Raw genomic sequence first — 17,073 nt, forward strand, 5'->3', positions numbered from 1 at the left:
CGTTTAATTTATGAAACGAATCACAAAAATTTGATAAGATTTGGAAACCCTCTATGGTTTTTATTGCTACGACTATCTACATCATTCGCCAATTCCTCATCCAACCGGCCCTAATTAGTTCATAAGATTATTATGTAAATTGTAACTAATTAGTTCAAAGTTATTGTTAAGACAGGCTTTTCTTTTTTTTTACTTTTTCCTTATTTTCCTACATTTTTGGGGAGAGAAAATGTGGAAAAAATGTATTCTTTTTACCTCATAGTTTTCATTATTCCTATGATATGAATTAAATACTGTCCACGTATTGATGCAAATGAAAAATAACATTTAAAAAAAGGAGCTGAGGTTCTAGGGAGAAGGGGAAGACTGACAAGAAAGATCCACTTTTGAGGGAAGGGGGTTGGGTTGCTGATGGAAGGAAGGTGAAGGCAACGGACAGGTAGGTAGGGTGGGGGAAGGGAAAGAGAAAGAAAAGGGGAATGGGCCAGAGAGATGAGGGAAAGTTGGGGGGGGGGGGGGGAGTGGTAAGGACGCTGCGGGAAATTGGTGGCCGCATCTACCCGGTTCATACTATTCCTGGTGAAGGGTTTTCAGCCCAAAATGTTGACTGTCTATTGATTTCCACAGATGCTGCCTGACCAGCTGAGCTCCTCCAGCACTTGCTTTGTGTATCGCTGCAGGCTCACTTGCTGATTGTAGCTTCATTAAACCTGAACAGGAAAACTCTTTGCTAATAAATGGAAATTATGGGTTAGGTTGCCTTTCTGAAACACCAATTAAAACAAATCATTAAATGCAGTTTGACCAACCTTCTCTCTAATGATGCAGACTATATTCATCTCACGCCATCAAACTAAGAGAGTGCTGCAGGACTTGTACTCACCAATTTCATCTTGGATTTCCTCAGCAACAAATGGCATCTGGTAAAGGAGAGAAAGGCTCTGGTTCATCCTCTCTTCGATAACATGGAGATGGGTCACCACCTGGCACGAGACAAACAAATTCAGGTATTTTCTGGAGATTTTCCCCTTACGCCAATGGTCTTACAAGTCCCCAATCTCAGCCAAAACGCTTCCACCTTCATCCCACAATCCTCAAGCAGGACTCCTCACGAGGCCCTCCCTCTCTGAGAGCAAAACTCTTCTCTGCCTGCAAAGATCACATGCTCTCCCAGGCAAGCTGTTGTCAATACTTTGTTGCCTCCTGCAAAAAGCATTCTGTAAAAGTCCTGCAAATATTCTACGTTTTAAAATGTGTGTGTCCAAGCTGCTCTAACAATTCCTTCCAAACCACTTCTAAATACTCTGTAGCATATTCCTCCTTTAAAGGGAATTTTAACTCTTGAGTTAAAATTCATTTATAACTAAACTGTCTTAAAAATCACTAAAGAGGTAACAATACACAATATATAACATGTTATAATATAGTAATTCAATTTCGAGAGTATTTCTATAAATGATCAATTTTAACACTTTGACAATCGCAATCACATTATTTACACCTCTGATATGGTTAATTTGCAGATCATATTCTGTAATATCAAACTATAGATCAACAATCTTCTGTTTTTATTCTTCATTTTATTTAAAAACACCAGAGGATTGTGGTCAGTGAATATAACAATTGGTTCATTAGAGATACCAAGATACACATCAGAATTCTGCAGAGCCAACAGTTCTTTTTCAATAATGGAATACCGTAAATATTCGTGTATAATGTGTCCCGTGTCTAATGTGACCCCCCCCCCCATTTTTGAGGGGAAAATTGGGGAAAAGTTTTACCCCCGTGTATAATACGAACCCCCTCCCCTCACCCGCCTGAGTCGCGCTGCCACTCACCTGCTTGCCCACCCGAGTCACGTTGCTGCTTGCCCACCCGAGTCGGGCTGCTGCCCGGCTGCCCACTTGAGTTGCGCTGCCATCTACCGCGCCTGCTCACCTGCAGAATTTTTTTTTAAATTTTACTTGAGTATAATGCGACCCCCCCCCCCCTATTTTTGAGGGGAAAAAGGGGAATTTTTTTTCATTATACTCGAATATTTACGGTAGTTCTTTTGATGATCATTGAATTTTTTTGAAATGAAGGCAACTGGATGGTCAATTTTATTATGTTTTTGAATAAAACAGCACCTGCTGCTCCCTTTCTGGCGTCCACTGCTACAGAAAATGGTCTGGCGTCCACTGCTACAGAAAATGGTCTGTCAAAATTAGGAGATTTTAACACAGGGCAATGGCATAGCATATCCTTTAAATTTTCTAAAGCTGCCTGACAATCTTTAGTCCACACAAATTTTTCCCCTTTCTTCAAAAGATTGGTTAAGGGAAGAGCAACCTCAGCAAAATTTCCTGTAATATCCTGCCATTTCTAAAAATCTTCTCACGGCTTTCTTGCCATTGGGAGTAGGAAACTCAGAAATTGCATTCACCTTGGCTTGACTAGGTGTAACTTTCCCATGGCCAACTACATGACCCATGAATGTTACCGTGGCATTTGCAAATTGACTCTTTCCTAAATTAACAATTAAGCTGCTTTGGATAATCTTGCAAACAATTTGTCCAATTACATAGGAACATAGAAAGTAGGAACAGGAGTAGGCCGAAAATGGCCCATCAAGCCTGCTTCGCCATTCAATGATCATGGCTGATCTAATTTATGACCTAACTCCACCTACCTGCCTTCTCCCCATATCCCCTAATTCCTCTATCATGTAAAAATTTATCTAACCGAATTTTAAATATGTCTAATGAAGCAGCCTCAACCACTTCCCTAGATAGAGAATTCCAAACATTCACTACTCTCTGAGAAAAACTACTCCCCCCGAATCTTGAGACTGTGTCCTCTCGTTTTAGTTTCCCCAGCCAGCTCAAAAAACCTTCCTACATCGATCCTATCCTTATCCTTCATAATCTTATATGTTTCTATAAGATCTCCTCTCATTCTTCTGAACTCAAGCGAATACAATCCTAGATTATTTAATCTTTCATCATAAGTCAACCCCTTCATCCCAGGGATCAACCTAGTAAACCTCCTCTGGACCGTCTCCAAAGCCAGTATACCCTTCCTCAAATAAGGAGACCAGAACTGGACACAGTACTCCAGGTGCGGTCTCACCAGTACCTTATACAGTTGCAACGTTACCTCCCTACTCCTGAATTCAATTCCTCTAGCGATGAAGGCCAACATTCTATTTGCCTTCTTAATAACCTGCTGCACCTGCAACCTAACTCTTTGCGATTCATGCACAAGCACTCCCAAGTCCCTCTGAACAACAGCATGCTTTAGATGCCTTAGATGTTCTTCCCATGTGTCACTCTTTGTGACCAAGTCATCAATATAAGCATATGTATGAGTTAACCCTTGGATAACAACCTCCTTTGAAGAAGACTGCAGAGCCCACCTCACTGACAAAAGACAAAGGAAGAAAAACCCAACACCCAACCCCAACCAACAAATTTCCCCTGCAACCGCTGCAACCGTGTCTGCCTGTCCTGCATCGGACTTGTCAGCCACAAACGAGCCTGCAGCTGATGTGGACATTTACCCCTCCATAAATCTTCGTCCGTGAAGCCAAGCCAAAGAAAGAGAAATACTAGTATAAACCAGATGGAGTTACAAAAGCTGAAATATTCTTTCCTCTCTGTTAAAGGCACACAAAGTAACCTTTTAACAAATCCAACTTAGTAAGAAATTTAGCTTTGCCAATTTTATCCATACAGTCATCTATTCTTGGAATAGGATAAGCATCTGTTTCAGTTACTGAATTAACCTTCCTATAATCCGTACAGAACCTAACAGTTCCGTCTGGTTTTGATACCAGAATACAAGGAGAACTCCAATCTGAGTTCGAATGTCATTCCTCAACATATATTTCACCTCCTGATCCATGATTTTACTCTTTTGAATGTTTATTCTATATGGGTACTGTTTTATGGAATTTGCCTCTCCAACATCTACATCATGGTAAATCGCTGATGTCTTTTTTGGAATATCAGGGAACAAATTTGTGTATTTCAAAAGTAATTCTTTCAACTGCTTCTGCTCTTGTAACTTAAGATGGCCTAACTTCCAAATTTTCCAAAATTGTTGAGTTAGACAGGTGCACAGGAACCCTCTTTAAGGTTACCCTCATAACATTCTGTTTCCATAATCTTATGATCCACCACTTCCTCCACTCTGTCATCTCTGATACAGATTGCTCTCCACTACCCTTATTCTCATAAGGTTTCAACAATAATTCACCCTCCAAGTCATATCCACAAGCCATTTCTTTAGTCTCCTGTTCAGTTACTGTTTTCTCCCTTAAGCTAACAAGATTTGCATCTATTTTTTGTTGCTGAAATAACTCTTTCCTTGACAAAGATAAACTCTCACTTTCACAATGACTCTGTTCTTTCAAAAGTATTTCAAAAGTACTGGGAAAATCACTATCAACTGGATTTTCTTCAGCTGTCATAATTTCCTTTGTCACAGACCTAGTTACTGCACATGCAGGATAAATCTCACTCAGAAAGGAGCTGATCTGCTTCAATACCAGCCTTTCAAAACATCATCACTGTTGATGTTGATAGTCGTTTCTTGCTTGTTTCTATGTTCTATCCATGTAGTTTCATGTGATGTCTCCCAAGATTATCTCTCCAAGAACTTCTCTCACCAAAATGCAACCCCCCCCACCACAACTGTGTTTGTAGCATCCTGGAACAATGAACTGCCAGGCATATGTATTGGCAACAACATCCCAGTCTCCCCATCAATCCACACCCTGAGTTCATCTGCTTTTAATGTTATTTAGCTTTCACTGAAATAAATCCAATTTAAATCACAGGTGTTTCTAAATTTCACTGCTGTAAAGCCCCCAGTATTCGGTATCTATGAGGATTGGTAGATGCTGGATAAGTGAATATGTCAGTTTCTTGAGACTGCATGTTGTGCGATTGGCAAATTATCTGGTAGGATGTGCTAATTTTAAACTTTTGTATTTTTACCAATGTATTTCCACAATTTATTTTTGCCAGTTGCTTGAATTTGAGATGACAGGGATTTCACTGTATCTCCCTTCCTGAATTTCACTGAAGTACTTATTAAAACAGCGCCAGCACGTGGTCATGTGTTGGCAGTAGCAGAGCAGAGAAATCTAAGACACATGTTTAAACCTATTAAAACGCAAACTGCATAAACTAGCAGGCTGCTAAAATGTTCAAATGAATTAACAGTCTCACAATCACCCACAATGAAATCAGTGATCCCAACTCACCGGCAAACAAGGTCAGTAAAACAGTGTCAACTAAGAGAAGCTGGAGGGTCTCATTTCCATTGTACCTGAAAATGTGATTGCAGATGTATACTCCTAAGAGAGAGTCCACATTTACAGGGTCTATAACCTCTCCCATAATCACTCTCGGTATCAAATTCACAAGTATGCAGTCTCTGGAAAATCGAGGCCCTAAGGTTGAGATTGCTGTACCAAAGGGACAGAAGGAATTGCTGTACTCTGGTTCACAGAGACAGTCACCAACTCTCTGGACCTGGCCCTTCAGCTTGAACGTTTCTCCCTATATCTCATGGACCGGACACCATCTTTGGGAAAAGGTAGAGGCAGTGTGTGCTTCATGTTTAATTCTTCGGGGTGCTCAGATGAAGCGATCCTGGCGCAGGGAACATCTGATGCAGAGGAGTCAACCTGTCCACCTCCATTGTTTCGACTCCTATCAACATCCCTCCATAGGTAGATGTTAAGCTAGTACTGGAGGACTTGCATGGAATGATCAACAAATATTGCACAGTACATCCTGATGTCGTCTTAGTCATTGTCAGGTCTTCAACCACGACAGCTTAAAAAAGGACACCATCAGTATGTCAACTGCTCCAATCCGTGCCCACACTGGACAGTCAGACAACCTGACAGTGCTCCTCCTTCCTGCACACAGACAGAAGCTGTAGAGCACTGCACCAGTACAGGACTGCACAGCAATGGTCTGGGGAGGCAGAGAGAAGCTTTGTCAAGGACTAGGCCAGCCATTCTCAATGGAGGTCCCACTGCTCCCCTGGGGACCACAGCACATTTAAGTAAAAGCCTAGCTTTCTTTTTGCTTATGTTACAGATATTCAGGAGAGAAATACAGAAGAAACCAAAAGTTGACTGCTTCACAGGGAAGGAGGCCAATAAACTTTGAGCAGAGTCCGGGGGGTGGGGAGACAGCCAAAAAACAGTTGAGAATGACTGGGCAAGGTCAAGTTCAAGGACCAGATCTGGATGAATATGCATGATTATTATTGATTTCAGAAGGAAAAGCATGGACGGGTGTGTCCTGATGTACCATGGACCAAAGAGGTTCACAACCTGTGGACGAGCAGATATGTAGTGTTCAAATGTGGTGAATCGGAGATACAATTCCAGAATGGCTACCCCCAATGCAAAAAGACAAATCTGGATTAAATTGGAGTCTCAGGCAGAAATAAGGCAGCTATGGCAGGGTTTCCATGCCATTACTTTCCATGAGGTGAAACAAAGTCGCGTCATTAACTGTGAAACACCTCTTCCAATCACCTTCTATGATGCATACTCATGACCTCCAGTGACTTTGAACTTTCTTCTCTGAGGTTGATCTGAGATGAACCTTCAAGGGAGTTGACCCTTGGAAACTAATTGTTCCAGACAGTGTATCTGGTTGTGATTTTAAAACCTACGTGGACTAACAGCTGGAGTTTCTGCAGTATTTTCAACTCTTCCTGTTTCAATTTGAGGTCACCACCTACATCAAAAGAACATCTGTAATAGCGGTGCTTGGAGCAGCAAAATAATCTGCCTCTACGAATATCAGCTATTTCTATCCATGATGAAGTGCTTTGAGAGGTTGGTTGTGAAACACAAATTCCTTTCTCAGGAAGATCACCATCTACAATTTTGCTGACGATATCACGGTAGTGGGTTGTATAAAGAATGGGGATGAGTCAGTATACAGGCGGGAGATTGAAAACTTGGCTGGATGGTGCACCACCAACAACCTCGCACTCAATGTCACCAAAACTAAGGAGCTGACTGTTGACAAGGAAAAGCCAGAAGAATAGTGATCACTATCTCGGAGGGTCTTTCCGGGACCCAACACACTAATGGCATCATGAAGAAAGCACATCAGCACCTCGACTTCCTCAGGAGTTTGCGGAGGTTTGGTATGACATCAGAAACACTGGCAAATTTCTACAGTGTGGAAGAAATTGCGCTGATCGGCTGCATCACTGTCTGGAACGGGGACACCAATACTCGTGAGCGTAAAGCCCTCCAAAAGGTAGTGGACACAGCCCAGATCATTACAGGCAAAATCCTCCCCACTATTGAGAACATCTATAGGGAATGCTGCTGTTGGAGAGCAGCAGCAATCATCAAAGACCCACACTACCCAGTGCACGCTCTGTTCTCACAGCTGCCATCAGGAAAGAGGTCTAGGTGTCACAAGACTCGCACCACCTGGTTCAGGAACAGTTGCCACCCCTCCACCATCAGACTCCTCAACAACAATCAGACTCATTTAAGGACTCGTACTTGTGCACTTTATTGATTTTCTTTTTTATTCTCTCTGTATTGAACAGTCAGTTTGTTTACATTCATTGTCTGTTTACAGTTCTTTATTTGTTTACATATTTATGTGGTGTACTTTTTTTTGCACAACAAATTAGTGGTAATTCTGCCGTGCCCGCAGGTAAAATGAATCTCAGGATTGTATGTGATGTCAGATTTATTGTCATGAAATTCGGGATTTTGCGACAGCATCATAGTGCAAACATTCATATTATAACCATCTTACAACATTACTATAATAAAATAAACATAATAATGCATGAAAAGTAAGTCAGGGTCTCTGGTTCATTGATTATTCTGGAATCTGATGGCAGTGGAGAAGAAGCTGTCCTTGTGCCGCTGAGTGCTCGTCTTTAGCCTCCTGTACCTTTTCCCCAACGTTAGCAGAGTGAAGAAGGCATGGCCTGGGTGGTGGGGTGTACTTTGTTAAGACCCCGCCTCATGTAGATGTCCCCGATGGAATGAAGTCTGGTGCCTGCGATGTCACAGGCCAAGTTAACAACCCTCTGGAGTTTATTCTTGTTCTGAGAGTTGGTGCCTCCATATCAGGCAGTGATGCAACCAGCCAGAATGCTCTCCACGGTACACCTGTAGAAGTTTACGAGTTTTCAGTGACGTACAGAATCTCCTCAGACACCTCAAAGTATAGCTGCTGGCGAGCCTTCTTTGTGATTGGATCAACGGGGAGGTTCCAGGACATCCAGGAATTTGATGTTCTTGATCCCCTCCACTACTGAGCCCTCGATGAGGACTGGGTCGTGTTCCCCTAACTTCCCCCTGAAGTCCACAATCATCTCCTTGGTTTTGCTAATATCAAGTACAAGGCTATTGTCATTACACCATTCATCGAAATGATCTATCTTCCTCCTGTACACTTCCTCATTGCCATTTGTGATTCTGCCGACAACTGCGGTGTCATGCATGTACTCTAAAAATAAATCTGAAATCTAATCTGAACCTGGACCCATTTCAATTTGTCTATTCTCACAAGAAATCAGCAAATGGCCCTCCACTCTGATTGGGATCACATGGACAACAAGATCATCTTCATCAGTCTGTTGTTTGTCGATCAAAATTCAGCATTTAACACAATTATACGGACAAAAACTCAGAAACCTTATGACCAGCACCTCAAGATTCAAGTACAGCCTGTACTATCCTAACAAGATTAAAGATTCCAAGGTTGGTTCTGTTGTTATTCATCTGTCTATTATGAGCCCAAAGGACCCCAAATCCCAGCAGCAATAGGCATTCACCAAGATAAATAGTTACTTAAACAAGTTTTTTTTAATTATCTTTAAACATGAAAACCGAATCAAACTTTAACTTATCTCTATTTACTTAACTAACCCAAATTAACCCCCTTCCAATTCTAAGTACACGTGTGTGATGTGTGTGTAAATTTAAGAAAAGTTATTTGGTTCACAGTTCAATCTCACTTCTCCTTCTTCCAAGCTCTCTGGTTATAGGCAATTCTTATTCTGTGCACAGAATTTAACATGTATAAAGTTCACCAGGCTTTGGTGCTCGAAAGATAAATGTTCACCGCTCAGGAAGGTTCTTGTAGGGTTTGCAGAGAGATTTGTTGTTCTAGGATTTCCACAACTGAGTCACCATTAGTTACCTCAATGTCTCGCTGATGAATCTTGCCCCATCAGGGTTCTCCAGATGATAACCTCTTTCTTTCAGGCTATCACAAAGTTTCTTTCTGCTCCACTTATTCCAAGAGAAACATCAGACAGATAGCACTATCAGCCATCCGCTACTCTGGAGTTTCTGTTTTCAGTTCCAACAAGCTTCTCGTGCTTGTTTCAGCTGTGACTGTTCAGTCTCTCTCTCTCTCACCTGAAAAACCCCCCTCCTTCTCCAGCAAACAATAGGAGTCAGACTTCTGCTCCCATCTGTTGTTTTAAGTAAACAGACCTCTCAATGACCTTTGAGTGAGCACTTTGCAGATACATCAGAAGTCTTGTAAAATTGTTCAACAGAGACGACCTGTTTCCAGTCCATTCATTTGATGACATCATTTCAATTAGCACCTACTTGTGAAATGTGTATAGCGTTCTCCATAGTTCCTGTAAAGTCATTGAATATGAATTCCTAAGTATTTCAAATAAGATCAGTTTTAAAATGTGTGTGTATGTATATAACCTACTCTAATTTTACCAATTTATCTCCCAAATACATCTACAAATATTACATCACAATCACCTGTTTGACCTTCTCACAGATACTGCATGATCTGCTGAGCACTTCAAGCATTTTGCCTTTAGGTGTTCAAAGGGAGAAAGACCCTGAGTTGGCTGGGAGGAGTGGCAGAGGCTATGAGTTACCCGAAACAGGCTACCCCAAGTGAAATATCAGGTGCCTCTGAGGTATTCCTCCAGCAGAGGAGAAGGTTGAAACAAACATATGGGAATGGTAAGACTTGAAATGGTATGCAACTGATAACTCAGAATAGCTATTCAGACGGATCAGGACTTTCCCACTATTCATTTGTCCATGCAGTCCCTCTTAAATAAAGAAGGTCAAAAAGTTATCCACTCTCTGACTAAAAATTATGCAAATACCTCTGCTCGGGCTCTTGCAGTTTGTTCCTAGCCCTTTATTTTGTATATTCTAGTCTTTAATTTAATATCGAGACCATTGTAAATGCTCTTGCTTCAATTGAGGACATTGGTTCTGGACCCATGTTTTCACCCTTAAACTGTTACATACAGATGTTCCTTACCCTCAGCCTTTGATTAATCCAGCCTCATTCCCTGTGTCCAACTCTGTCATTGTTTGTATATGAGCAGGCAGCTCCGAATACCAATCCCTCACACACTTCACAAATTCCTCTTTTTTGGTGCCATTGACAGTATAATTAGTCAAACTAATGTGCAGATTAAAACAATATATAACTGCACTTGCCATTGATACTTCTCCTTTTGTTCTTTATCATATCAAGATGCAACACTACTGGAGCCTAGCACTCCAATCACAGCATTTCCCCCGCTATTCATTTCCATCCAAAACAATCCAATAATTGTACATGTATTTGCCAATAAACTTGTTGCCAATGTACATATGCACCAACATTCTTACTAATTGAACTGGTACTTTGTTTAAAAAAAAAGACCACTAACTGAATTTAAGAGACAATAAATACAAAAAACCCCACTTATCAGAGTTCAAAACAAGCTACTTAGCAATAGTGCAGACAATCTTTCTGTGGTGCAAGAACAATCCCTAAGGAGAGGTTCAAGAGCCTGTTTGATAACCGTTGGAAATAAACTGTTCTTAAACTTAAAGGTGTTGGTCTTCAGTTTTCTGTACCTTCTGCCTGAAGGCAGCAGTGAGAAGAGGTTGTGACCAAGATGATGGGGGTCCTTTCTAATATTGGTTGCCTTTCAACAAGATACAGACAGACTGCAGAGTAGGGCAGAGAAGTGGAAGATGGAGATCTATCCAGAAAAGTGTGAAGTGATGCATTATGGAAGGACAAATTTGAAGACAGAGGATGTAGTTAATGGCAGCACTCTTTTCAGTGGAGGAACAGCTAGATCTTAGGTTCTGGGTCCACAAATCCCCCAAGGTTGCCATGCAAGTTTGGCCTTCATTACTCAGCGGATTGAGGTAATGTGGTAGCTCCAAAAAACTCTAGTTAGACCACACTTGAGAGTATTTCAGTTCTGGTCACCTCATTACAGGAAGGATGTAAGTATTTTGGAGAGGATGCAGAGGAGATTTACCAGGATGTTGCCTGGATTGGAGAACATGTCATATGAATCACAGTTGACAGAGCGAGGGCTTTTCTCTTTGGTGCAACAAAGGATGAGAGATAACATTATGAGGGGTGCACAGCCAGCACCTTTTTCTTGAGGTGACAACATAAAATACTAGTGGATATCTAAGGTGAGTGGGGGAGAGTTTAGGATAGATGTCAGGGATATGCTTTTCACTCAGAGAGTGGTGACTGGTGGATACAATCAGGATATTCAAAAGATAGGCACATAGATTTAAAAAAAAAGAGGTTTATTGTAGTTACGTAGGGAAAAAAGCATCGTGGGCTGAAGAGCCTGTGGGCCTGTAATGTGTTGAAATGTTCCATTGTCTCACATCGATGCATTCATTAGATGGAAGGTCAGAGCCTGAGATGGATTTGGCTATGTTTCCCAAAGCAGGCTGTGATGCAACCTGTCAGTATACTTTTCACAGGGCATCTGTAGAGGTTTGATAGAGTGTTTGAAGACATGTAAAATTTCATCACCCCTGAGAAAGTAGAGGTTCTCGTTTGCCTCCTTCATTTTTGCTTCAATGTGCTGGAGAATTCTTCTGCAATATGGACTTCGATGAACTTGAAGATTCTAACTCTTTCTACCTCCGACCCATCGAAGCAGACAGGTGCATGATCCCTTGGCCTCTTCTTCCACATCATTATCCACCGTCTCCATATCACTTCTCAGCACCGTGATGATGTATTCCATTTTTAAAAATTGTATTTATAAATTTAAAACCACAAAAAATGTCAATTAATTTATATTACAGATCCATTTCAAATAGATGTGGCATATATATATATATATATATATATATATAGATAAATATAGATAGATATAGATATATATAAAGAAAAGAGAAGAAAAAGAAAAAAGACCCCCATTAATCCCCATCCCTCCCTCCTCTAACCCCCTACAAAAGATAAAGAGAAAGAAATGGGACAAGAGGCCCTCGACAGAACCATCCCATATTGTAAAACCTATTATAGTATACAGAGGCCTATTTTAGGAGAAAGGTAATGTCAGAGTTTCATTTAAATATTCATACCTACACTTTGTAAATATGGGCTCCATATTTTGCAAAATTTATGATATTTATCTCTTAAATTATAAATAATTTTTTCAAGTGGTATGCAACTCCGAACTTTTGCATGCCATCTCTCCAGTCCCACATCTGTATCTGACTTCCAAGTTATTGCAATACATTTTCTAGCTATTGCAAAAGCAATTTTTAACAAATTTCACTTGGAACATATTCTGTGGGAATTTAATTCCAATTATTCTTTCTAATAAATTACCAATTTCCAACCAAAAAGATTGAACCTTCGGACACTGCCAAGTGGAATGCAAAAAAGTACCAATACCCTGTCCACAACTTTTGTGTTGTCAAATCGAGCGGATGAATAAAATTATATTCTACTAACATATACCTCACATTTATTGTACTTTTCATATTTTCTCTACATAATTCCATCCACATGTTCATTACTTTAATCAATTTTTCTTTTCATCTTTGTCTTGATTTACGTACCCCTATTTTTCAACCTTTCTTTTGTAACAACTTATTAAATAAATTTATTGTATTTCCATTACACAACAATAACTCCACCTCTGCCTCCACTGGCAATAACAGATCTTGACCAAAGTTTTCACGCAAAAGGTTCATAACCTGATAATAATGCTATGGGCTTTGGTCAATTTTATTTTTGTCTGAGGACAGGGCTAAACCTACTGCTGGAATTATGACAGCTGCTAGGTGCTGTAGTAGCACTGGGCTATCACTAGGGGACTTTAACAGCTTTCAAAGCACGAGAACCATGTGCTATAAGTTCGTGGGCTCGCAGCAGAACGGGAGAGCTGGAGGCAGTGCTGGACAGTTTAAAAATCTCAGCTCGCTGGTTTTGAAGAGGTTAGTTGGTGGATTGGACTGCAGTCAGTCAGATCGTCAGTCTGACTGTGCGTGCTCACCTGGCAGCTTCAGCAAGCCACAGGCTGAGTTGCTTTGTTCACGGGTGCTAGAACTGCCATCTGGAGCTGTATGTCAGTGTACTCACCCAGTAATTTCAGTGCATAAAGGAAGACTGAGCTACTTTGTTCGCAAGTGTCATCACCGTCGTCCTGACAGCAGTTTGGGGAACTCTGATTCCCAGAGTGTGTGTGGGACTGACCAGTGCCTCTCCTGTCCCCTTTCAAGAGGTGGGCTTCATGTGATAGGAGTTACAGGACCACTCAAGCCAGCCTGTCCAAAGGAGAGAACTTGCGAGACAGAAGATCCCTTGAAAACCCTAAAGAAGGCTTGAAAGACTCAAATGACAGAAGGTCACTTGTTAACTCTGAAGAGGCCTTTGGAGGAATGGACCTCATTTGGTGACGAGGTGGTCATGGTGAAAATTCCCAGGTAAAGAAAATAAAAAATAGTTGTTGCCACATTCGAAACTCAAGCCATTCTCATGTTCTCGACAGGGTTGAAAGTCCATAAGGATGACTGTTATCTGGATACAGCCTCAAACTAAAAGACCAGTGGGCAAGGAAACAAATAATCCCAAGCCTGGAAAGCAGATCCGTGAGCTGTTCCTTCTTGAAAGATGATGTGACTGATGTGTTTTGGGAATTTTGGTGATTTTTGGGGGTTTCTCAGCCTGGATTGTAGTGGCCTGGGGTTGTTTCCCACACATATGCAGTTTTAATAATCTGTTGTTTATATAGAGTTTCCATTAAGACTGGTGTTCGGATGTTAAGTTTATTGAGTTAATTCTATTATTGTTAGTTTGTTGATAAATTTTATGTTAAACTTAACTATGGGTTTACGTGACTCTCAATTGCTACTGGGGAGCGCAACAATAACAAAACCTTGTATTTTCAGATAACTTTAACTTTTCTTTCATTCTGTCAAAGGTAATAAATTTCCCTGGTTCAAAACAATCTTCAATCCTGATGTTTCTACACCTTTAAAAATTGATTTCCCATAGAAAACGGAATATATCTATTTTGAAGTAAGGGTGTTCTTCTAGACATTAAACCTCCTCCTCCAATCTCTTTTTCAACCTTATTCCAAAGCTCGATTAAATGTTTCACCATCGGACTTTTTCTATTCGCTATAAACAATCTTAAATTCCATTTGTAAATAAAGCTAAATCATTCTCTGATTAACAAACGTAAAAAGATTTTGATATAATTTTGTTATATTCCTACCTTGACGAATAGTAAATAACAAACCAGATGTTATTCATCTCCTGACATTTTTTCCAAATTACTCCCCTTATCTATCCACATATCAGACAGCAGACTTCAGTGCAATTTACTGATTCAAAGTGCTCGATGTTTGCAATGCTGTATTGGTCAGGGCACTGAGTGCAGGAGTAGGGAGGACACCTGGCAACTATATAGGATGTTAGGTGGGACCACATTCGGAGTATGCAGTTTGGTCACCCAACTATAGAAAAGCTATCATTAAGCTGGAAAGGATACAGAAAAGATTCAGGAAAATGTTACCCAGACTGAGGGTAGGAGGGGAGGTTTGAATCAGGAGGGGTGGCTTGATAGGTTGGGACATTTTGGAATGCAGGAGGCAAAGTGGGAACTTATAGAGGTTTACAAAATCATGAGGGGCATAAATATGGTAAATTGTTATTGCCTTTTTTCTCCATATTTGCAGAATCTAAAACGAGAATGCATGGCTGTGCACCCATTCACCTGGGTGAGAGGTGAAAGATATTAAACGGAATTCACTTAAAGGGTGGTGGGCATATGAAACAAGCTGCTAGAGGAACTGGTAAAAGCAGAGACAATTGTTCTATTCAAATACCTTTTGGCAGGGAAGTGGATTGGAAAGGTTGAGAAGGATATGGGCTGAATGCACATAAATGGGACAGGCTTGGTCAGCATGGACAGGATGGAGGGGTATGGTCCATGTATAGGTCAATAACAGTTTGATATAGACTAGATGGCCCTATTTCTGTGTTGTAAAACTTTATAAATCACATAGAACCCCTAAGTAAATGATGCCTTGATGGTGTTTTGCAGACATATTTTAATTCTTTCAACAATGATTATTCTGAATTATTCTTCTGAATTCTAATCTCTACTAATCATGTTGCAAGGTTGGCCTAGCAGTTAGTGCAACGCCGATAAAATGCCAGCGATCGGGTCTGTTTGAATCCTGCACTGCTGTAAGGACTTTGTATATTCTCCATGTGCCTACATGAGTTTTTCCCCGAGGGCTCCAGTTTCCTCCCACTGTTGGAAATGTACATGGGTAGTAGGTTAATTGGGTGTAATTGGCTCATGGGGTGAAATGGCCTGTTACCATGCTGTATGTCTATAACAAAAATCTCTAAATTACTTTGCGAGAGCAACAAACTATTAAAGATTTATTCCAACCTGCATTTATACAGACAAGACCAACAGAATGAATGTTTTGGACATTCCTCAGAGCTAAGTCAGACACTAAACAGTGAAATGGTTATCAGCTCCCATGCATAACTGGTTCACTTACCTGAGATTTCATTTGTGCTGCTTTCTCTGGGTCCACAGCCATGACATGCTGATAGTGTCGAAGAGTATGCTGTTGATCCTTCTGCTCGGCATGCACGTAACGTTTCAGGGCCAAAAGGATGCGGTAAGGCTACAGTGGAAGTATTTCAATATGCATCAGCATCCAAGCAGAAATAAACTTGAATTCACCCTCTTCTATTTTTCTTGGACTACTGCTTGAGGAAGCTCTGCTTTCCATTAGAACACACATTCAGTGCATCTCGTTATTTTCTGTCATTGTCCCAAACACCAAATGTTTCAAAACATTGGAACGAAATGATCTAAAGATATCACGTACTCAGGTTATACGGGCTGTTTGTGCTCTGCCAGTCTAGTATTTCAGCAACTCTTGTTTTCATTTTACAAACAAGGTACCTGCAACATTTGTTTTTGTTTGAAAAATTCTCAAACAACCTAACTGTTCTTTGACAGCTCTAAAAATGTGAGAAAATATCCTCCATGTTCAACCATTACATCCTCACTTCACATTCTTAAACATAATTACTTCTCCTTAAAACTAGTTAACTTCAAAGCCAGCCTAGTTTTTAACAATTCATTAAAATGCTGGTCGATAAACAGCCCGTATAACCTGAGTACGTGATATCTTTAGATCATTTCGTTCCAACGTTTTGAAAGAAACCTCAAGAACCAAAGAATTAGGATCAATAACAAATACATGTTCAAAACATACACAGGGAGAAGTGGGATAAACATATGGAGAATGAGTTTATTTTAAGTTTGTAAAGGGGGATAAGGCAAAGCTTAAAACAGAAATCACGGGAAAAAAAAGTGGCAAAGTTGAAAAAGAAAAAATGTCTGGAAGGGAAGAAACAATGAAAGTGGAAAGGAAGCAGAGTGAAAAATAAAAAAACATTTTCAATAAAAAAAAAAGGCTAAGTGTTTTACAAAAGCACTGTGGAAGTTCCCTGCTGACATGTCCTGGACAGCAGTCTCAGCAATCAAGCCTAGTAAACCATTTAAACAGAGTGTAGAAAACAAATATCTACAGCACAGTACAGGTCCTTTGGCCCAGTGTTTGGCTGACTTAATAAACCATCTTAAACAACTGCCTAGAATTTCCCCACTGTGCAACCCTCCATCTTCCTCAGTTCCATGTCCATATCTAATTGTCTCTAAAAGATTCCATTGTACCTGCTTCTACCACTGTTGCCGGCAGTGCATTCCATACTTCCACCATTCTCTGAG

General features: G+C 40.5%; 1 protein-coding gene across 2 annotated transcripts in view; it reads right to left on the reverse strand.

Annotated features, from left to right (window-relative positions):
- The window catches only part of aplp2 (amyloid beta (A4) precursor-like protein 2), a 189,930-nt gene that overhangs the window by 52,138 nt on the left and 120,719 nt on the right, over positions 1-17,073 (reverse strand). For both annotated transcript variants that reach the window (XM_069894362.1, XM_069894363.1), the window contains exons 10-11: positions 15,830-15,958; positions 884-983 (exon numbers count right to left, since the gene is read on the reverse strand). In XM_069894362.1, coding sequence (XP_069750463.1) covers positions 884-983; positions 15,830-15,958 — 229 coding nt within the window. The remainder of the gene's footprint in view (positions 1-883; positions 984-15,829; positions 15,959-17,073) is intronic.

This window comes from Narcine bancroftii, chromosome 8 (assembly GCF_036971445.1).
Source record: "Narcine bancroftii isolate sNarBan1 chromosome 8, sNarBan1.hap1, whole genome shotgun sequence".
Taxonomy (NCBI): Eukaryota; Metazoa; Chordata; class Chondrichthyes; order Torpediniformes; family Narcinidae; genus Narcine; species Narcine bancroftii.